Source organism: Pagrus pagrus (assembly GCF_965226575.1).
Source record: "Pagrus pagrus genome assembly, chromosome: 24".
NCBI classification, from domain to species: Eukaryota; Metazoa; Chordata; class Actinopteri; order Spariformes; family Sparidae; genus Pagrus; species Pagrus pagrus.
The window spans coordinates 7,450,028-7,473,661 of NC_140206.1; the positions used below are offsets into that span (position 1 = coordinate 7,450,028).

At 41.4% G+C, this 23,634-nt stretch overlaps 1 protein-coding gene across 5 annotated transcripts in view; it reads left to right on the plus strand.

Moving 5' to 3' along the window:
• The window catches only part of ncam2 (neural cell adhesion molecule 2), a 327,503-nt gene that overhangs the window by 285,417 nt on the left and 18,452 nt on the right, over window positions 1–23,634 (plus strand). For all 5 annotated transcript variants that reach the window (XM_084347060.1, XM_084347062.1, XM_084347061.1 and 2 more), the window contains 6 exons: window positions 13–200; window positions 1,584–1,680; window positions 3,717–3,890; window positions 7,365–7,484; window positions 8,417–8,538; window positions 11,068–11,242. In XM_084347060.1, coding sequence (XP_084203186.1) covers window positions 13–200; window positions 1,584–1,680; window positions 3,717–3,890; window positions 7,365–7,484; window positions 8,417–8,538; window positions 11,068–11,242 — 876 coding nt within the window. The remainder of the gene's footprint in view (window positions 1–12; window positions 201–1,583; window positions 1,681–3,716; window positions 3,891–7,364; window positions 7,485–8,416; window positions 8,539–11,067; window positions 11,243–23,634) is intronic.

Here is a 23,634-nt window from a genome sequence, read left to right on the forward strand (position 1 = left end):
TGTTTCGGATAGACATACCGAAGTTCCTGACCAACCACACCATCTTCTACTCGTGGGAGGGGAACCCGGTGAACATAAGCTGCGACGTGATGTCCAACCCTCCCGCCACCATGCTGTGGAGGCGGGAGCGCTTCACCATCTCCGCAGAGGGAACGGCCAACACGCGGGTGCACAGCGTGGAGGGCAAGTCTGTGCTGGAGGTGAGTCCAGAATCTGTCCGTGGTGAGTTTTACGAGCAATTACAGGCCCAGTGCTGAAATGTAATATCTGCGGGGTTTGTGTTGGACCAAATAAGTAATGGAACTAATTTGGGCTCTGGCTGCAACTTGTATTGGGACATTTTTCACATTTTTCTGATTTAATCAACCAGCCCCAAAAAAAGCAGATTAATCAAACTGGAAGTATCAAAGTAACTCAGCTCTAATCACAATGATATATGGGTTACTTTACCCAAATTACTTCCCCCCGACCCTCCTTGGCTTTTGGCCCATTAAAACTGCTGTAACCCTCGTCTGTTTCGCAGTTCGCAATCTTCTCCCTCCTCTCTGCGTCAACACACTTGCACGACTCCTTTCTTCTTCTTTTTTCTCAAGGCAGCTCTCTTTGTCTCTTTCTTTTCTTCTACCGTTTTTCTTTGTGATATCTGTTTGGTTGCATGAGCCATCACCAGTGGCGCTGGTAGCTTGGTCGCAGGAGGATCCTGCTCTCAGCACGTTCACGAGCAGACAGGTCCGCCTCTATAATGAAGTTCTCTGTCCTGATTGGATAAAATGGCCAGGGATACCTTTTAAAGAGCTTTTTAACACTATTTTAAGGAAATATAGCACCCACACCAGTTTAAAGGAGCACTGTGTAGTTTTGGAGAAGAAATTCAAACTCAGAATTTTAATATTTAAAATATTAATGAGGTTATGATACAAACTCAAATATTTATTTTATCGTAACTGAACAAACAAGCTGTTCTCAGAGGAAAATAAGGTCCCCAGAACACTTTGAAGCTAGAAAGGTGGCAGGGTCCGCCATATATAAACAAAGTAAAACGGAAATTGTGTTGTCCTTTAAGGTCAGTTTGTTTATTCAGTCATGAAAACAAAGAGTTTGTTTATTTAGTTTGTTTGTCAATCAAGATCTTTCTCCTATGATAAAAATGTCCTCCCCAAAACTACATAGTGCACCTTTAACTCCAACCACTGGTATCTGGCTTTTTAGCTGCTTAATGCTCCACGTCGTTCACCAGCTTGTCACTAACTATGTCTCTAGCTAGCGTACGGTGGGTTCATGAGAGGTGTTTTGGAAAGAAGTTGATGAGAAACAGTTAATTTGTGGCCGTAAAAGTCAAAGAGCTCAAAGAAAACTCTCCGGTGTTGATCCTCAGCGTGTTCAGTCATGTGACCCATGATCAGTGCTGCTGTAAAATGCCTCTTAGGTCTTTGAGCATCACAAAATAACTCCCTTCACCTCCTTGGAAGCAGAAATTACTTTGACATTCTCATCAATGGGGGTTTTTGTAACAAAAATAAAAAAAATTTTTGGTAATAAACCATTTGATTCGTTCAAAGCTGAGCTGCCGTCTCTGTTTCTAGGTGACTCCGATGTCCGACAGGGACTTTGGCCGCTACAACTGCACAGCCAGGAACAACATCGGAGTTCGGTACCAGGAGTTCATTCTGGCTCAGGCAGGTGAGTGTGCATCCGCTATTGTTTGGCCCGAGCTAACGAGATTTGGCGACTTCATATCAGGTCCAGAATGTGTGGAGTCAGGGATCCCACACCTTTTGAATCACCGCTCTCACACTAACCCGCACTGTTCAACGGCTCTGTAACCCTCTACCTCTCCACTAATGGTAATAGCCTTATTTGCAATTCTCAGGGAGATAAATTCCACTACAACTCCCAACCCCTATTCAGCCTAGCCTAATCTCAAATAGTGCCGGCTGATTTACCATACCCCTCGCTATTTACTGAAGTACCCCCTAATTTACGGTAGCGCAGGCTAATACACAATAGTGCAGTCCAATTATCTTTAGTGCAGATTGAATTGCTCTGGCTAAGGAGAAAAGTAGTGAGCAAAAAGCTGACCTAATACGTAGTCTTGCAGGAAAACAATGTGTTTTGGAAGTTTTTTTGACACTTGCACAATACACAAAACGCACACTTGACACCCACACACTCATGTAAATGTAAAAAGTTTGAGTCGGTAATGGAGTCAGAAGAGAGATGATCTCCAGTGGAAGCTGCAGGAACTCGCTGTCCTCAGAGAAACCTTGAACAAAAAAAACGCTTGCGTCTCTTTTATTTTAACAGGGACACAAGTAAACACATGCGTATGCTTTTAAAGTGATGCACACGCCGGAAGAAAGGGCAAATGTGTTGGTTTGCGACTAAAACAGCTCCAAGGACGAATGAAAAATGCAGCTGAGTGATGCACCACCGTCCCTCACAACGAAGCAAATGATGTTAAATTGCTTTCAAGGCTTTCAGTCATCATAGCAATAATGTCTATTTTAAGTTATATTACGGGGATGACAGTGATGTAATAGGTGAGTTGGTGCCTGCCTGCAGCTTTAAAAGCAGCATCACGTTAAGTTAGGAAATGCGTTTAATTGCGTATTGTAGATTTATTTGATGTGTTCAGTGGCTTTCCAAGGTTTTGGTGAAAGTACAGTGGTCGTTGCACGATAATAGAAAGAACGGAGTAATTAATGAGACTGTCACACAATCTCGTTTATCCCGTTTTCTCGTACAATCAGCCGAGAAAGTCAAACAAAAGCGGTTTTAAATCAACAGCGATCGAGAACAACTGTTGTATAGGACTCCGTTGATTAAAAAGTTGGTCGGAAACAGTTGATTTGTGGCTGTAAAGCTCAAAGATGCTGAAATTCCCCATAGAGCAGGTGTTGATTCACAGTGGGATCGGCACTACAGACGACACAATACTTTTCATGATACACAGTCATTTGTTAATACGAGAATACTGATTAGTTGTTGTTGCGCGTTCATAAAGAGAACAGAGTAATTAACGAGACGCGATCTCATCTATCGTATTTTCCTGTACAATCAGCCTCGAAAGTGAAACAAAAGGGGTTTTAAATCAACAGTGATGCGGCTCAACTCAATAGATTAAGCTATCTGTGCACAGATTAAGGGCTAAGTGTGTGTGCACGAGCATATGTGAGCATGTAATGTGAAATTTGGGATGCAGTTGGACACTTTGCATGCATCTCTGATGAAATATGATGTTTATTTCTAAACAAATGGAGTTTGAATGTGCTTGGCAGAGCTTTTGGCATGCAAAACTGTGAATCCAGTTTTAATTATGGAGATTCTTCATGTGTCATATAAACTGATGTTACGTTTTAATTGTTTGTTTGTTTTCAGTGAATTCATATTTCAGTTCAGCCGCAAACTCTCTGTTGTATTTACATGTATTTAGCGTTTTCTTTCCCTTTTTTTTTTGGTATTTTATACATTCAGTGATACAAAAAAACAACAAAAACAGAAAACAACAGAAAAACTATATCTACAAATTTACAAATTAACTGAGAAGCCTGTTAATTAAACAGTCAACGTAATTTGAAACCATCGTCAGTAGACAGTTCGTTTGCAAATGCTTATTTTCAGGTTGTTTTTCTTTATTTTTAAGCACAGCATCCCGACTTTTTTGGGATCTTTTTTAATTGTAATTCAAATGCTGTTTGTTATTCTTGTCTTCTCAGACGTACCATCGAATCCGTACTCGGTGCGTCTCTCGGCTGTTTCCCAGCGCTTGGCGACCGTCACCTTCATGAAGCCCGACTCGCACGGCGGGGTGCCCATCAGCTACTACCTGGTCCAGTACAAGGAGGTCGGCTCACAGGACTGGAGGGACGTCAAGTCGCACAGTGTCCAGAGTGAGTTGTGTTTACGCTCATTTGATAATCTTAAAAGTGTTTTCAAATCTTGACGCTCTTCTCTCCAAAAAGGTCATTCATCTACTATCGAGCTCAGCTCCATTATGTGTTTTCATTGTGAAGGACGGCCAAAAGCACACTTGTACTCACGTCTACTTTCATCTCCTCAAGCCGTCAGATCAATGAGAAAAGCTTTCACCTGGTCACATGCTCGGCTCATTTTACGGACACAGCTGTAAGGCCTCCTACATTGTTTATCCGAGGGGTTGGTTAAAAGCAGTGATCAGTGCCGGTGATCCAGAAACAAATTACACATTTCCAGCCCGTGGAACAAAATCTCACATTGTTCAGTCAAACAGAGGCCGCCGTGAGCCGTGTCTGAGACCTTCTGGGAGTTTTACGATCCGCTGATCTCTAACAGAGGTTGATAAAAGACATTTTCTCAGCTCCACTTGAACATAAAACAGACATTATGCAGGTTTTAGACCATTTCACACAGGCAATGGAGGCTTTACCATACCACCTACCAGTAGGTGTTTGAGGAAAGGGGATGCCATCCACCTTGTTAACCTGCTACCACCCCAAACTCAGTAGCTTGATCATGCTATGCTGAGTTGAATGAGTTTGTAATCTTTCTTGATTCTTTCTACATACATAACGTAATTTAAAGCTAATTTAATCAGGTTATAAAGTGAATCCTGGTTGGTGCAACCCAGTCGTAGAGTAAAGTCAGAGCAGTACTTAAAGAAAAATGTGTAAAAACAAACTTTTAAATATAAATGAGCATCATGTGCTATAGTGTTATGTTATATTTAAATTATTTATATATAAATAATGATTAAATATATATGATATACATTTAATTATACATAAAAATCTTCCCATTTATATAAATGAGAGTGGCAAGGTCCAGTAGTCCCCTTTGGAAATCAAGATCCATGCATTATTCCCTGAGGAATTCATGAAAATGTAGAAAAACACTTCAGATCTGTAATGGGGTCTATTCTCCATCCTCCATCCAAGTTTCAAGGAAATCCATTCAGTGGTTTTTGTGTAATCCTGCAGACAAACCAACCGATCGACAAACAAACGTACACAGGAGAAATCATACCTTCCTTGGCGGAGGTAGTAAATGCTGACGGTAACGACCCCTCAGTGATCAGAATTTGGCATAAAAAAGTACAACAATGCCAAGTATACACATACAAAACTCACAGCTGCTACTTCTACAAGATAAACATCCTATCAGGCGTTTCTCTCTGCTAACCCGACCGCAAATTGAACAACAGCGATCAAACATGAGTAGAAACCGTATCACATCATCTCTCGAGCGATCCTTCAAAGCCTTGGCCCTGACATGTTTTTGGGTCACGGCGAACCTCAAACACCTCGTGGGGAGAGTGCCAGAAACCCATCGAAGCCAGAGGAACACGCTCCTCCTCTTCTTATGCTTCCATGACTACAAATTGATTTCTGAGCCTGTTGGTGGGAAAGCAGGTGAAGGATGGATGGATGGAAAATAGAAGCCAGAGGAGTAACGGCGGGCTGATAAGCAGGTCCGACAAACCTGAAGGGCTTATCGCTAATATCCCTCATTTCAGAGTCAATTACAATATGGAGATGCGGTGCGGTGAATACTAAACTGTGGTAGTTTTAAAAGTGTACATGAACACGTGGAGGGAAAAGAATGAAGGACACGCATGAAGGAAAAAGGAGAAAACGTCAGGAATAGAAATTTGACCCTTCGTACGAGATTAGGACTAAAATATGAAAATTGCGAGCCAGACTAATTACAAACCAGTAAGTGGCATCATATTATCATAGAAGCCACTCGAGATATCCTCAGTCGAAGATCCTCACACACTAAACTCTTCAATATAATGAGATGCCTGGACTCGTTTCATTTGAATGCCTTTGCCCAAATTGAAATGTCTGCTTATAGCCTGGAAAGTAACCTAGCGCTGCTGCAAATTGCAGAATTTGTTTTCAGTTCCAGGACTAAAGAACTGCAAAAGCACCTATTACCATTCAAGTATTTAATTTGTGCAGACTGACAAAAACAACAAGTTTCACTCAAGCTCATTACGCCACCGACTCTAATGCTGCTTTTTCCCGAACAGTGAAGGTTATGTAAAGAGACTCTTGTGACTGTAGGATTTAAACAGGAATCTGTAATGTGCTCTGATGGTGAGACTTCCTGTTTTCTTCGATATTCAGTGTGGGTGCGACACTTTATAATAATGTGCCACCTGGTCTTTGAAAGCATTGTTTATCGCGCCAAATTGTGCATAGGTCTCTTTTCCATACAGTAAGCTTTTATAGTGAGAGACTTGCAACGAATGAGCACATAAAAAATGATGGAATCAAACCAGTAACTCACATTATATTAGTATATCTGTGTTAATTTCAATGCCCTCTTCATTTTCAATTGTTTAGTCCAATATGTTGGTATCGTCTGCACGACTCCTTGTACCTTTATCTGGCTGAGGTTTTCTGAGAGATTTATAATTTGGCCTCGGTGGCCTGCCCGACCCACCAACCCCACATTTGACGAATTGGAAATGACACTCAACAATCAACCATCTTACAAATCTGACCTTCAAGAATCATCAAAATCCTTCAAACTAAAGTGTTTTGGGTGATCAAACACATCTAAAAACACCCCCCCCTCCAACACTGCCAATTTGATGAGCACACCCACTTAACCAGCCATTGGTGGAGCCATTGTCTAGGTCCAATTACCTCTGTTACTTTTTGTGTGATCAATAAATTGCAATACTTTTGAGAAGAAACTGTTCAAAAGTGTGCAATCTTAGCCCCATCTGTAAGATTATTGTGGTCCACCCCTCTTTATAACGGCAGGCCTTACGTCCAACCTTCAAGTGGTGGTCATTTGAAACAGATATAAAAGCTTTTGACATGAAACAGTTAATTCCACGCAATATGAGCATCGGCACGGTCAGCTCACAATTGGCGTCAGTTCATCCCAAAGGTGCTGGATGGAGATGGCTTCCCAAACTGGGAAAACCATGTCTTTATAGTCTTGGCTTTGCTTATGAGGGCATTATCATGTGGAAAACAGCAAAAAGTCTCCCCAAAAATAATAAGTCAACAAGGGTAAATGTATTTCACCGTGAACATTGTGTCCAGTGGAAACCAGTCTTGAAAACACATCTTCAAATGTGAAAGACTCACTGATGAATAATGCAGCCGGTCCTTGGAAACGGGTTAATAACGGAGTTGGGACCGTGCCATGAGCAATTGCAATCAGATGTTGTGAATTCATGAGTGATTTTTCCATTCAGCATTTCAAAAATCCATTGTTAACCTTGATGCTTTAAGGCCTGTTTGTTCTTTTCCTAATCCACTATGGCCCAAACCATGAAAAACCCATTGTGCTAATACTCTGCCCTGATTCATGGTCGCCGCATATTTTCTTGGTGACTCGAGCTCTGATCCTTTTCCTCCCTCCAGCCACAGTGGTGCTGACGGGACTGGAGCCCAACACGACGTACGAGGTCCGAGTGGCAGCCGTCAACGGGAAGGGTCAGGGAGAGTTCAGCCACACGGAGACCTTCCAGACTTTACCCATCCGTAAGTCCTCCGGCGTGACCGGACACGGCTCGTTTCGTGGCACATTCTTCACAATAAGAGCCTCTCAGCTCGTCAGGATCTGCCCCAAAAGGGATCTTCAGATGTAGTCTAGCAGCCAATTACAGATGTATGCAGTCATAATCACTTTTATTCATCGCTAGATTGGTTTTATGGTAAATTAGCTTGGGTTAATTGTTAATTATTGGCACATCCCAGCATTTCACAAATGTTGACGTGCAGGACATGATCGATTGCAAGACCCAGAGGGTACCAGAGTGTGTCACACAGATGAAACAGACAATTTATTTGTGTCCTGATTTCACATAATAAAATAAAGATATGTGATAGAAATGCAAAATCCATTCAAAGCAACTCCAGCGTGCTTATGTATAAAATGGTTACAACCTCCTCATATTTCAGCGATATCCAGATTATTGGAGCCCGGAATAGATCCTGTCAAATTTGTGTCTTGATGTAAAAACTGCTGCATTAAAAGTTATATACTGCAGGGCTTTTATGATAAGCATTTTATGTATTCTGGCAATCTGGCACAGCAGGATTTGCAGTAAATCTCGGCAAGGGCGTAAGAAAAGCATCTCCACTGTTAATATTATACAGCGGTGCAGCTACTGAGAATGAATGTTGGAAAGAAGAGCCAATTAGCAAAATACAGTGAATAATAAGAAGCTCCAGTCGACATTAGTTATAGCCAGGCAGTGGGAGTTGCCTTGTAATATGAATTTAATTCAGCTTAAAACCGTCTCTCTCCTTGTACCGCATCCTTATCTCATATCTCACATTGCCACCTGCTCCCCTCCTTGGGAAAACACACTAACACACACACACACATCCTCTCACAGACCAAAAAAAATAATACACACAAAGACACATTGTTTTCCCGCTGAAGCCTCCTCCCCTCCTGTTTCCCTCAGGAGAGCCGAGTCCGCCGGCGGTCCACGGGCAGAGAGCGATGGGCAAGGCCTACAGGCTGGGGCTGGTCAAGCAGGACGACGGAGGGATGCCCATCGTGGAGTATATAGTCAAGTACAAGACTGTGAGTACTTTACCTGTAGTGCTGGTTATCCAGCTCGATTGTTGTGGTGTGAGTAGTCAAGTTTTGGAAGTATCAGTCGTGGAGTTCATGGTGCTCGAATCGCCAAAAAATACTTGGAAAAAAACCTCAACAGCGATGTCTCTTTCTAGAAATCACAAGTCTGTAACGTCCCCATTAAAATTTACACTTCACCCTTGTTTGAGTAACGTTTGGCAGAAACTCCAGTGCCCAGCTGTGTCAGGACATTATTCTGCCTTTTTTAAAGATGAAACTAAACATGTGTGACAAACTTTTTTAAAAGAAAAGGAGTCTGAAAGTACTGAGAGAAGCACCGACACATTCTTGGTTTTGGTGTTTTCATGGATTATCCTCTAAAACAGGATTACGTTGAATAAAAACCCATTAGAAGCAAAATAATTATTAAAGTTTCTTAAGCAGGGAGAGATATTAGTTAAACCCTTTACACCGAAATTATACCGGCTGATTGAATTCATTAAAACGGAGCTCCAGATTGACTGTCTGCCTAACTTTCCTAACCAATTATGTAAATGATTGTTCAGAAGGAATAAAAGTGCAAATACATGTTTTTCTTCGTTTAAATCACAGCACACGCAACGAGGAATTTCAGTAAGAAAAATATCTTTATGCATTTTTACACTCCGACCTGCTGAATTTCAGGCGCACCGGTGCGACCAATGAAAACGTTCAGTCGCACTTGACAGATTTGGGGGAATTTCAGACCCAGTGCATTAACTGGTTAAACCATTTCTGCTCTGAAACATCAATATGTCTCTATGACCTTTTTTTTTTATTGTACAGGAAAAACTTAAGGACCCATATCAGCTGTTCTGCATGTACAAATAACATGTTTTGATCAGGCGAGTGAGTTCTTATAACTTTCTCAAAAGTAATTTTGTTGTTGTAGTTAGTCTATTTGTATGTTGTCTTTCTGTTATTTAACGCATTTGCACAACATTGATTTGTCCTGTTTTTCTCTGATGACATCCCATTCACAAAACTTTTGGATCCATCTTTATATTTCTAATAATTCTGATGATGGTCACTGTTCAACATCTGTGATTGTTAGTCATTACAGCACATCGCAACACAACCTCTGTGACTCACTACTTAGAAGGCTACCCTGAAAACAATAACATTCATATTTGCCAACATTTCATACAATCGAGCTTAATACTCCCCTACACTGAATAAAGCGAGGCTGCCTCTTACTAATTTAACAAAAGAGGGCCAGCCATATAAAAGAGACGTCGTCTTTAATTTTGAAGTATGTTATTTTGTCTCACATAAAAGACACCAAAACAGTTCGAAGTCATTGATTTTCCTTTGTGTCTGACACAATAGCGACACAGGATGCGACATTGGGAATGCATTTTTCCTCCCAATGGAGTGTGTGTGACTCACTAGCTTAATAGGTTCCTGTCGATTGAGTTGAGCGGGTGCGTTTGTGCCAAAATGAATAATGTTCTGCTTGAGAATCTCTATTTTTCTATCCTTGTGTCGCTTACCATTCACATTTTAAATGACAGTACGCACACGCGGGCCCTCAGAACTCGCTCATCCATTTAAGTAGTTGATTTTTTTGTGTGTGTAACATAGCAAAAGGCAGCTTAAACTCGCAAGATAAGGCGAGCGACAGACGGAGATGAAGCCAGGAAGCAGAATAGATGGCACTTGTACAAAAACTCTCCACAGGACTAAGTGGATTTGAGCTGGTCCAATTCTCCTATCTCCCCAATGCTAATGTGTCCAAGCAGGCATTTCTGTGTCTCATCGAGGAGGCGACAGCGATTTGAAATAATGCAGCTGCAGATGAAAAAACATGCTGCGGAAAAGAGGGTCAGGAAGTCTCAGAGAGGTCCTTCGAAGGCCATAGCTGGGGAAAAGGCAGATGCTTCACACCCCGGTAACCTTAGCGCCTTGTCTGGCATTGGGAGAGTACAACTGCTTCATCATGGAGGGGCAGAAAGGACGAACCTGCAGACCCGTCATAGTCAAACAACTGCACTCTGGACCTTGACTTTAGAGAGGCTAGTTCTGTCCATGGAGGTAGAGGTAAGGCATGCAGCACACTTGGCATGCTCTCGGTGTGCAGCTCGCAGCCTGACTCTTCAGTTTCCAATCCAAAAGAGGAAGGAAGGAAGGAAGGAAGGAAGGGAAGACAGAATGATGTAAGGAAGGGGAAAAAAGAGAAAAAGCGGCAGCCGCAAAGGAACAGAAAGGTATCAGAGAACTTGTGTGAACTTGATGAAAAGCAGAGGATTACCCTTTTCTCCTTACTTATGCAAGTGCATCTGCGTGGGCGTTTCACAACTGCAACTCAATTTCTTCTCGCAGTAACCCCTCCGAATCCCCAGATTAAAAACACAAAGGGTAAGCTGCTGTTTATCACAAAAAAACAACACTTCCCCAGCTCTCTCTTTGACGCTCGGAAACTAAACGTAGCGCATTGATTTAAAGTTGTTACTTATTCAAGGGTGTACCCTTCTCTCCTCTATCCTCTCCTCTCAGGATAAAGAGGAGCAGTGGATGACCAAGCTCGTTCCAGGAGCCAACGATTTCGCGATGCTCCAGCCGCTGCAGTGGAACACGAGATACGAGGTGGAGATCACGGCGCGCAACGTCAAGGGCCTGTCGGAGCCCACCTTCTATCAGTTCTTCATGCCGCAGAAACCGGACATTACAGGTAAAAGCATGATAAAAGCAAACTTTGTGTTGTACTTTGCCTTTTTAATCCGCTTCTAGCGGGACATTTACTGCCTCTTAAAAGTCCCCAGAGAACATTTGCGATCTTGTTGTGTTTGGCCTCGTGTTATCCATGCCACTGGAGAGAAAGAGCGATATCAAAGGCGATAGTGAAAGCGAGATGTACCAGTCGAGATAAGGCGAGCCTCGGAGTGCAGCGGGCCTCATAGCTGCTTTGCTTTCTGGACAAATGAGGCTGCAGTCAGCAGAGAAATTGGTGCCTGCGCTCCTCCTGCGATGGATTTCTCCACCGAATGATTGTTGAATGGCGTTTGAATCCGAGAGACCAGAGAGAAGAAGTCGAGGGGGGTGTTTCTTTGTGTCTGGAGATTTTTCTTCAGTAAAACTTTATTGTAGCCGCACTAAAACTTTTATCTGACATGATGTCAACTGCATTCGGTCATCTATCTGCAGGAATAAGAAACAAAATGAGCGCAGAACTTCAAGTTTCATCACGGATATCTTGTTTCTGAGTGTTAAAGGACTCAATTGAACCATTGATCCTGCCCCAGTGTCACAAAATATAACGTCAAAAAATACAGTTCTCTAAAGAAAAGTCTCCTTCTGCTCTCCTTTAACTAGCTAAGTACTACTCTGTGAAAGTTTGCTTGGAAAAATGTTAATGTAGGCCTCTCAAGTCTGCATCTTTTTGTCTAATTTTGCCAGAAATTGGATAAAAATATAAAAACAACTATGTAAAGATACCCACTCTTCCAAGTGATTATCTGTCCGGGCCTCTGTCTGTGTCAGTATTAGATTGAGACTGTTTCATAACCTGTTAAAGTCCTCGTAGACCTAATGTGACCAGTAAGGAGCTTCTATGCCCGCCCTAGAGCCTACAACAGCCAACAAGCTCACTAAGACAGGAGACCCACGTCTTCTTCCATCCCCTCTCTCCTGAGACACTTTCACGCCAGCCATCATGCAGCCAATGTGATTTAGAAGGGGGAATATGTATTTGTTTTTGGTTTTTAAGGTCTACACTTGAAAATTATGCAAGTTTATATAGTTTTATGCATTTTGCCCCCCACAAAACAAGGCACCCTGCATTTCCCACAATGCTAATGGGTTATTTTCTTAAACATTAACTGAACTTTTATGTATAAAAGCAGTGAAATAATAATTACCTCAGGACACGTTTGGCTCACTTTGGCTGCTGTAGACCAAAGCGGGAAATAACAGCATGTTGGATTAGTTTAAGGTTGCTCTGCCAATCAAGTGCTTTAAAAGGTTATTCATTATTGCTTCCAAATGGAGATCAAACCAAAGTTTATTTCAGTGACTGGCAGCAATTCCTATTAGACATATATTTGTATCATACAGAGCTGAGACAGTCCGTTAGTCTACCAGTTGACTGACAGGAAATGAATCACAATTAATTTGATAATTGGCTAAACCTTTGAGTCGTTTATCAGGAAAAGCTTTTGCAGCATTTTGTTTAATTAAAAAATAGAGTCATCAGTTGCGGCATGTTATCTTTCGGTTGGTCCACGTTGCATCGTCGCTACCGAAACTTGGAGGCGGACCAAGACCCCTCTATTAAAGTGCCATCGTCCACACCAGGGATCCATTCACACCTGTTCAAATAAACAGCAACGAACGGTGAAATCACACCGGGGTCTGCCCCAGAGCAGCCCGGCTCAAATGAAAATACCCCCAGGCTGTGGTTTTCTTCTTTAAAAAACACCACTCTCCACTTCTTCTGTTCTTCTTACTATTTACCCACCGGTTCTCCCGTGGTGCCACTTTGCAATTCTGCAGGAGAAGGCAGCAGCCGGAGTGCTCCCGCACAGCTAGTCGAGCTCTTTTCTCATTTGGAGGACCGACACAAACGTCGTTTTCAGCTCGGCGTCGTCCTCGCGGTGTGTCGAGGTTTTACGGTTCTGCCTCATGAAAAGTGCGTGTCGGTCTCGTGCTTAATGTCCCAGAAAGGAAAGAAAAAATAAATGGAGGCCTCTTATTTCCGAGTCCTGCGGGCCAAATTTCTTGCGCACACGTGTGCAGAAATGCAAACAGGAGCTTTGAACTGTGCAGCGTGCGACACCTCACTTTGAAGCCAGAACACCCACGCTTACAGACACATGTTTTGTCGGAATAAAAAATGTTGCCCGCGCTTCCTCCCCCCCTGCAGACCTCGTGAAACAAACAAAACAAAAGAAGGCTTGTTGTTTTGCTCTCTTCTCGCAGCCTGTTACCACATCCATTTGTGCTGTTTTGTATCGAGCAAGTGTTTGCCTCTGTCATTACGGCGGCCGGCTAAACGGCCTGCGAGAGCGTGCGCTGCTTTTCAAACTGGAAAACAAGAACGGGGGGGGGGGGACGGCGAGCTTAAGGCGGGTCACTTCGATTGGCTGTCCTCTCTTGTTAGCGAACAGCGGTGCATCGTGGGAAGGAGCCCGGGAGGGGACAGACGGGAAGAAAATGCTTTTCTTTTAACATGTTTGAAGATCCTCTGAATCGCTCGCTCAAACTTTGTCTCTGCACCAATTTACAGTTTGATAATGGCAGTTTGTGTTCACCGCATTTCCATTAAGTCGAGGCGTCAATCTTAATACTTTTCCGCTGCAGGTTAAACAGGCTCACATGTTCATCTACGCTGAATCGAATAAGTCTGGTCAGCTCAATCAACAATATTACTTTTGAAATATCTGCCAATACCAATTTCTGCACCGCGCCTCATATAAACACACTCACGGGGACGCCGGATGAAAGAAACATCTCCCCTGTTATTTTTTTTTCCCCCCCTCCCCCCCGCCACAGAAAATGTGTTCACACTATATAGGTGCTTTCTATTTCTCACCAACCAATTTCTCTCTTCAATTCTCCCTCTATGTATTATGCATTCGCTGGGTATTGAATTGGCACTTTTTCGTTTTCTCTCCTCCTCCTCCTCCTCCTCCTCCTCCTTCCTCCATCTTTTTTTAGTTTGCACCAGGCTGCGTAACCTTCTGCCCCCTCCTGCTCTCAGAGAATCCTTTAAGAAAAATGCCATTGATTGCAACGCTGCCCTCGGTTCCTTTTCAATTTACTCTTCTTCCTTTGAGCCTTTTTTCTTTTTTTTTTATCAAATCAAATTTTTCTTTTCACTGTCTAAATGGCAGCGCTGCCACTCTGCCCTCCGCAATTACAACATTGTGTTTCTAACGCCACATTTTGTGTTGTGCCTTGTGAGCCCTTTTTGCATGGCTCCGCCAGACTGCTGTGTTGACGAAGGCGCTTTTTGTCCTCACAGTCTTGTACGGAGACATCACTGTGGCTCGACATGACTTTAGCATTTGAAAAGGCAGACGACTTGTTAAATGCACTATGATGGACTTTTAACTGGTTATGAAAAGGTCTCAATTTAATACAGTTAATACGACATCAGGGAAAAAGAAAAAGAAGAATATAGTTCTTTCATTCTTAAAGGGGCAGTTTGTAAGAATTTAGTTAGGGATGAGCAAAGTACTCGGCTCAAACGAGTAACGGGTACAGAATATGTACTTTTCACATCATAAGAGTAAAGGTTAGATGATCTCCCGTCGGCTCGCTTCTACCTCGGGTTGTAAAATGTCTTCACTCATCTGTTGCAAAGAAGTTAGCATGCTAACCAGCTAGCCCCAGCCCTTCAAGCTGTAAAGCTTGTGCTAGCAGTGTAAACGCCAACATACATCAGGTCCCCAAGCTCCCAGTCCAGACCGCTAGCTGCATGCCTAACTGAGCTAACTGGCTAACAGCATGTTATGTGGTGAATATAAATATAACACACCTGGTCAGCTAGCCCCACCCAGTCTCGCTCAAAAGCTCCTGTGCTAGCGAAGTAAACACCAACACACCTGGTCCCAGAGCTCCCAGTCTGGCCTGCTAGCTGCACAGCTAACTGAGCTAACGGCAGCTACACTTAGAAGCAGTTAATGGTTACTCTGGTGATATGCTGATCCTTATTTGCTTTGAGTATGAATTTCACAGGTGGCTGATTCGTACACATTGCACCTTTTAATGCACGTCACTGGGTCAGATTACGACTTACTCCGGTTAGATTTTGTTGCCTGAGGGAAAAGCTCTGTAGTCTGTTGATATGGTAGGGCACTTTGTCCACAGGGGTTGCCAGAACACAAAAGCGAAAGTGCCTTGTGGCAGCTCTGAGGACACTGGATCACTTTTGTTTAAGCCCCGAGGTAACCACACTCACAAGGAAAACCAAGAAATACAAAAGAAAGTACAACCTTAATTTAAAAACTCTGCACTTCTGCCCTCTTATCCGGGTGTGGACATGAAAAATGTACTGGGTGCTGATAAAATCATGAACGCTACATTTATCAAAGTTAATTAAATGTATATAGGCTAATTACGTCAATAGAATAAAAAGGCACGGGGTGAATATTAAATCCGTCTGAAGAAAAGTGGTCACACTGGACGTCCGCTTGACCCAACACTTCCTTTTTGTCTGAAAAGAAGTGGAAATCGTTAAAACTGATGGCCGTAACATAAACCTATCATTTTGTTAAATTATCAAGACTGTTTTTTTATGTTCAGGAATATTGTGGGTATCATTAAAAAGGAAACCTGAGGATACCTGTGGTTAGAAGTGCAATTACTTGGGTATAATGCTTGATTATAATAAGGAGGTACTAACGCTTCAATATGTTCATTTCATGCAACTTAATACTTACATAATACAGTGCATTGTTATAGATTTAAGTCAAGCAGCATTATATAAAGAAGTTAAAATCACCTCCAACTTTAACAGACTTTAAGTACCTTGTGCTCATAATACTACTTCACTTCTACTTAATTGTTGAATACGACCAAAGTTCTTCCTCTTCCGACAAACTTAATTAAAGAAAAAGTGGAAATAAGGCCCGTAGTATGGGATCGCTGGTGTTTAGCTTTGTTGTGGCTGCTGTACTTTTTCCTGGCTCTCCTCGCAGTCATGCCCCATAAAAAAGCCTTGATTGAAACAGGCGTCATAGATTTTGTTTGAGGAGCGTTGCAATAATCTCATCAAAGCACTTGAGGAAATAATCTGCAAAGGCCTCGCTCCTCTCCTGTGAGCCCGAGTGAAACTTTTCCTGGAAGCGCTGCCAGCAAATCAAAATGGGAAATGAGTACTTTATTGCTGTCCATTACATTAATCAGCTCGCTCATAAATTTTCAGAATGGAAGTCATTATTTTTAAAGCAGTGTATAGAAAAAAGCTGCATGACAATAAACTCTGTTGTCATTCAGTGTGTAAAAAGGCTATTTGTCCGCTAACCAGGCTATGTGAGGTGAAACGCCACGGCCAGAGGCATCATGTTTTCAGGTTGTCCGTCCACCCATACCATTGACCGTATAAGATATGGACTCAATGCAGAGGTGCCTTAAACCTGCATGTCTTCTAAAGCCCAGCAGGGGGCGACTCCACTGGTTTCAAAGAGAAGTCCAGTTGTATGTAAGCTTATGAGAAAATAGCACGACTTCTCATTTGATTTATTACCTCAGTGAACAGTTTCCTGATGATTTTCTGGTCTGAATTGCTAGTTTCAAGTCTTCTTCATATCAGCATGATGTTTATTTAGTAAAGTATGCTCCCATTTAGAGTAAAATACACAATTAAGTATGGAATATACTTTAAGGGCATGGCTAGCTTGTGATTGACAAGGCCTAGGATTATCACTAGATCCAATCAGGATATCCTCTGTGGCTCCAACCTCTCATCCAAATATGGTCACTTCCAGTTCCAGAAAGCCAAGATGGCGACTATGCCATCGCTGAACTTGAGCCTTTAAACCGTAGTCACCAATCCAATGGGTGACGTCGCAGTGAGTTTATCATATTTGGTCACTGTGACCTGATCGGTCTTGTCCTCAAAACCTTCTTTGGAAGGTCTATGTCTCGTCTCAAAATCAACAACATTTGTACTCATTGTACTTTTTCTGAATTGTGCAACTCACACTCGTCTTGATCTTGGTGAGTCTGCAGACATGGATGTATGGGTGTAACTGCAGCTTGACTGCTTTGTGGAGCCATACAATGAGGCGGTAATTCTAGTTATTATGATACAGAATACATTTCATGGATTTTCCAGCAGCCCCCGCTGAATAAATTGCCTGCAACCTCAGGTGCGTTTAGATATAAAATAACTATAATACTAGCATTCACAGCTTAGTATTCAGACAGGAGAATAGATGCATGTTACAATAAAACATCAGTTAAATACTGTTTACCAAGTCCAGTGAACAGCCTCTGAAGTCTGTGCTTGTAAAGAATCCGTATTATTCCACATGAAAGAGTCGGAACAAAGGCAAACAAAAAGGCATCTGTTGCTCAATGATGTACCCGGAAATAATGCTAACATTAAATCCGAAAATATGGACTGAAGACGACCTGACAGCCAAACATCTCGCGGGATACACACAAGCCAATCAACAGGGATTTGACTGTAAAGTAATCGTCAACGCACTCATCATATCACCTCCTCGAGTAAAGGCTACAGTCCTTAACAACATGATACAACATCAGTGATCATGTTTACATGTTTACTCACTCATTTATTCATTTAACAGAGATAATCCGGCTCAGATGAAAGGATTGTGTTTCTGAGGGAGCGTATTTAACACCCGACAATATCACTATCAACTATGTAAATATTTTACCACGAGCGAGAGGAGCAGGCAGCCGACTTCCCGCTGAGCTCGAAAGAGCAGGAACAACCGCACCATTTGAAAACGGCACGCAGATTGTGCCATATTTATGTTTTTTTACACCATCCTGAGCTTTAATCAGTTAAAATTTGCATTATATGAGTGACTATCCAGACCATATCGCCATTAAGCTGGTGTTTCTGTCTCTGACGCCTCATGAAAACAAACATGTCTCAGAATATTTTAGGCTGTTTCAGTGATTGTGCTCAAGAAAAACGGTGTGCGGTTGCTAAAAATGTGCCGCTGGCATGAATACTAGGTGATTACATCCCTCATCATTTTCTTTTTCTGCAATTTACAAAAAGTAGTTTGTTCATTTTTTATGCTCTCAAAAGTGAATATTAATGGTTTCTTGCAATTTTCTTTATTTAATATGGCAGAATGAGGGAAATTGATTCCTCCTCATATCAAATTATTAATATTTCCTGTTTTGTTTTACTTAATACTAGTTGTGCGTCCATTTGCCATTGATTTCCCTCTTACCAAAAAGGCAAATGTGAAAACCACACATGATTTTAATGTTGTTTTCGTTCATGTTGGTTTATTCACATGTGGTTTTTGGACACGTGACTTCCATGTTGTTTTTTAACTTTCATGTTAGTTTTTTCACATATAACTACAAACACTAATTATTTTTACATGTGAACACATTCAAAACCCACATGTACAACCTTCAAATTCACAAATGAAACACGTTTTTATGTATGTTGTTTTATCTACGTCATCCTTAAACTTAAAGTAAAAGCAAGTTTTTTCTTTCACATTTACTCAAATATTTTGATTCCCATATTGTTAAATGCCACCGACCACAGGCCATCTCACCATCATTTTGTGGAAAAAAAAAAAAAAACCTCTGAATTGGCTCATTTCACATGAACGCCTTGGGATCTTTTTCCACTCCAAAAAAAAAAGCACAGTTCAAGGATAACTGCCTCTTCCATTCTCAACCTGAAGTAGTTGTGCTATCTGTTGAATCGAGCTGAAGGAGACTGCTCTTTACTCAGATGCCTGAAGGATTCTTACCTCCAAACAACTTTTGAAAGGGCAAAACAATTGAGTGAAAAGAAAAAATGAGGCAAAATAGAAAAAAAAGTCCTTGATGGACAAATCAAATGGTTACTATCCTGTTTCCAGGGTCACGATTCTCATCCAACTTCCATCCAAATTTTTTTTAACTGACACAGCTGTGCACAAAATAGTTCATAAAAATAATCCTTTACATGCAGACTGACTCTGAGAAAAGTCCATCGAGACTGAGCGGGGACACCTTGTCCAACACCAACTTTTCGTCAGGCCATTGTTAGGAATCAACACTGCGCTGTTTAAATATTATGTTCCCGAAAGCACTGCTCGAAGGACGAAGTGAAGTGAGGAGAAACGATGGAAATTAAATTCAAATAAGACTTAATAAATGAATACAAAAGGTTGTTAATGCCTTCTCTCTGCTGCAGGCTCAACTTTGGCTCTAAGTTCTGCTGTTGTAAAACAAACAGGGTTTTTTTTTCCATTTATAGTTCTTGTTGTGCCTCATTTTCAAACATCTGATCCCTTTTTAACAGTTAAACGTAGGGTCAAGTTGTCAACTGCGGTTTGTACATTTGAATCAACGTCTTTCTTCGCATTTAAAATTGACTTTTCGACTACAAAGATCAAGGCAGAGGCGCTCAAATTACTCCTGAAATAACCCGAGACAGCTGCAATTACAGAAAGGTGTGCAACATTCCTTTGAAGTCTTCCGAAGTTGATTACTAAGGATGTCATATTCTTCTTAGTTAAGTGTAATTTCCCATGGTTTTTCATATCCTCTGTGCCGGCTCGTGAGTGCGCTCGAGTGGGGGCTCGCCTGCTTCCTACTCGGAAATGGACCAAAAGGAAGGACTCATCCCTCTCCTTGAACATAGGCAGGATTTAATGATTAGGTTTAAGTCTCTGAGGATCTCCCTGACAAACTTTCCTTTCAACACTCCAAAGTGAGCACTTAGGAAGAATCCTCACTCGCATCACCAAATGATTATATTCATCCCCCGACAGATTAGCGTCCGCTACCTTCCCAATCAATGAATGCCCGTCAGGTCATCATTAATCGAGTCACTTCCTCACAGATCCGATCGAGGGACGGTCAATCACCGCTCGCTCCTAATGACTTTGTATTGTCAAAGTGAGATGTGTATGAATTGCTTCAGGTGCCACACAAGCAGTCGGATCACTCGCAAATTGAATGGAACCGCTAATGGGCCTATATATCAACAAGTAATCAGAAGAAGTCAGTAAAAGGGTTAATAGAGCAGGGAAATAAGAATTAATGACCACTGTGTTTCAAGAATTAGAGAGTTTGCGAAAACTCAAGTCGCACACAACAAATTAGTTATTTCCACGAGCTGCTGAGGAAACACTTCGGTGATAAGAAAGAGTAAACACGTCTGGAACCCTCGTTACGATATAAAAAATAGGTAAACACATCCCCGTTCTGAGAACATTAAGTTGCTTCCGCACACATGTTGTTGCAAGTTTATTAGAAACACTTGTCTTGGAGCTTCAACAATTGTGAATTGGTCTGGGACGCCACAAGATTAGCAACAAAATGAAGCTTGCTGGAGAAAGATAGTTGATTGTTAAGTCTCTTCCCCTGGTCAACAAATACTGGCGCTTTGGGTTGGCGTCCAAACTGAACTGCCATCCAAAAGTATTTCAGATATTCAAGAATCAACTATCTTTCTCCTGGAAATTTCATTCCCTTGCTTTGAATACAATTTTGCACTATAATCCTGGATTCTCCATGGGTAATGAGTTGCCTACAGTCTCTCTTTGAATAAATCTTTAATCAACACACTCCAGCTCTCGACTCTGCTGTTTGAGCCACACTAACAGTTGTTCCCTCTGAAAACAACAGCAGCAGCAGGTAGCATCAAACAGTACCCAGAGGCAAGGGAGGCATAAATAAGCAATATTAGAAAAACATTCCACATAAACAGTTACACTGGTTATAGTGCTGTAAATACCAATTAGATATTTACTAGTGGACTGTTAATGATGTAATAAACAGGTTGCATTACCATGCAGAAATAGTTATACCAATGCAATCCATATTTGAAGACCTGGGATGAGACTCAACAATCAGCTATATTTCTCCAGGATCACTTTCCCTCCCTTTAATTTAAAATGGTTTAATTTCACATTTTGAAGAAGTATTTCGTCGCTGGAAAGATGATCCTTGCACAAAATTGGGCTGTCTATAGAAGAAAGCCACAAATATTTTTAGAAATTGGTGATCCCATAGAAAAAGAACTGTGCTGTTCCTTTTTGCTACCAATAACCCTTAACCTAACCCCTGATCCAAATCCCCTAACCCTAACCCTGAAACCTTAATCCCCGAACCCAGAAACCCTGACCCGCTAACTCTAATCCTAATCCCCTAACCTGGAAACCCTAACACCTGACCCTTACCCAAAGACTGAAAGAAGGAATCAACACAAAAACTTTAGTAAAGGTCTGAAAATGAGGAAAAAAGAGGCAGAAAAGATATAAAGATAATCATTTTCGCTCTGCCGTCAATCAATGTGTTAATCAGAGATGTTTATGTCGTTGGAATGATTTTTGACATAAACAAACAACCTATGATGACAATTTCTCAAACTAAAGCCAATGTCAGCCTATAGTATCGGCCATGCCCCTAAACAGAGTTAGTTTTATTAATGTCCACTTGTGCCATCTGCATTAGAGTTCGTACTGTCAGTGAACACAGAGAAGACACACTCACTGCTTCCTCTGGATGTTTTTTCAATAAACAGATCAAGGAATGTACCAGGTTTGAAGTACAGAAGGACACGTTTTTTTCTAGCCTCTGCAGCATTGAACTTTTATACAATCATATTCAAAGAAAAAAAGCACAAAACATCGACCGTGGGAGCTTTTGATTAGTTGTTTGAAAGAGATGACGTGTTTAGGTAATAATGAAATCAATCATTCAATTTTGGAAAAACAAAACAGCAGGAACACATAGGCAAAGGAGCCTTTTTTCCAAGGTGTCTGAATTGTGGGAAAAAGTTACCTTCTCTGAGCAATTGTTCTCATGACAAGGCCAGTCAGTGTCTTTTCACACATTCTTTAGAAAATTGAGACTGCATCAGTGAGACTGTTGTGCTGAAAAATGTTTCGACAAGGTTGAGTCACTGCCAGACAACTTTTTCACATTCAGCCTTGATAGATAAACAAACAGAGACAGGGTCGTACAGTTATTCTTTTGTGAGATGTTTATATGTGTAGGGACAGGTATGCAGCATGGACCACTGCCACATACCACAGCCTTATTTAACTTGCAGTACTTTGAAATACATAAAACCCAACAATTAATACCCAGTGTTGTGATAAAGTACCCGCATTTTACTTTACACAGATGTCCTCAACATAACGTAAAAAAATGTTATTTCCTCACATTCTGTTGATAATTTGTTATTTTTTGAATGTTTTAAACTAAAAATCTTACGTATTGCACCTTTAAAGTGTGTAATCAGGTTTTGGGGAGTATTACTATACATGTTTAAAAAAAAAAAAAAAAGCAGTAGAAAGCTTTTTGTGGCTCCTGAGGAAGCTGCATGTAATCTGGTAAATCGCCTCCATTGATGTCACTTCGTGGCAAAGTTGCATTGTGGGTAATGTAGGCGTCTCTGAGTTTCTGGGATTGCAGTCATTGGTGCACAGTGTAAACAGTGGGGGGGGGGGGCTCCGGTGCTGAACACCAACAATATAAAAATACTAACTACTTACAAATTAAAGTTGGTTATTATAAAATGTTAACAAAGATACTTACCGGCAGGTCTAACAACTCTGAGGTAAAACCTGTTTAATGCACATGGAATTATACCAATGTTGGCAAGTTAAATAATTTAATTTGAAAATGAAACATTGCCTTTTAATAAATAAATCATTTAGATGACTCTTGGAATAAAAAAAGGAAGGAGAAGAAGATTCCCTCTCCTGACCAGGACAATGGTATTTACCTCCAATGTGCAGCTTTAGCCCTTTAGCCCCTGCAGGCTGTATATCACTCTGACCTGTGGGTCATTACAGCGGGATGGTTTTCACAGCCACTGTTAGCTCGTGCATCAGTCTGAGTGCAGGTGATCATTCAGTAGCAAGATGAGAGCAGCGTTGCCCTCTATTTCCTGAGAGACCCTCCTTACAGAAATGACCCCATCACTTCTCTTTACCCTTACATTATAAATCTTGTGCAGCCATAGGTGACCACATGAATTTGTAGTTTATATGAAAGAAATTGTCATAATATCGAACAAATGTAATGATTTCTCCCGTTTGCGTCAATATATTATGCACATAATTTCCTCCTGTTTTCCTGTTTTTTATTAACAGTGTTAGTTGTTGGAAGGCACCTTGGCTGCTCACTTGAAAACAGTTTGACTTCTTTGGCTGTGTTTCATCTCTGTTTATTAGATTTAAAGTTAAGCCGCTTGTCACGCTTTAATTCCTCACACAGAGATCTGAGCTGTTTCACGGAGGAAGGCGTCTTGTTTCCGGCTCGCAGAATAAAGTGGCGCAAGTAAATCTCAGGCTGCACTAAAGACAAATGTTGAAGTGTTTTCATTAAACACTTTTAAGTCCTTTCCTGTTACAATCCCTATATATATATATATATATATATATATATATATAT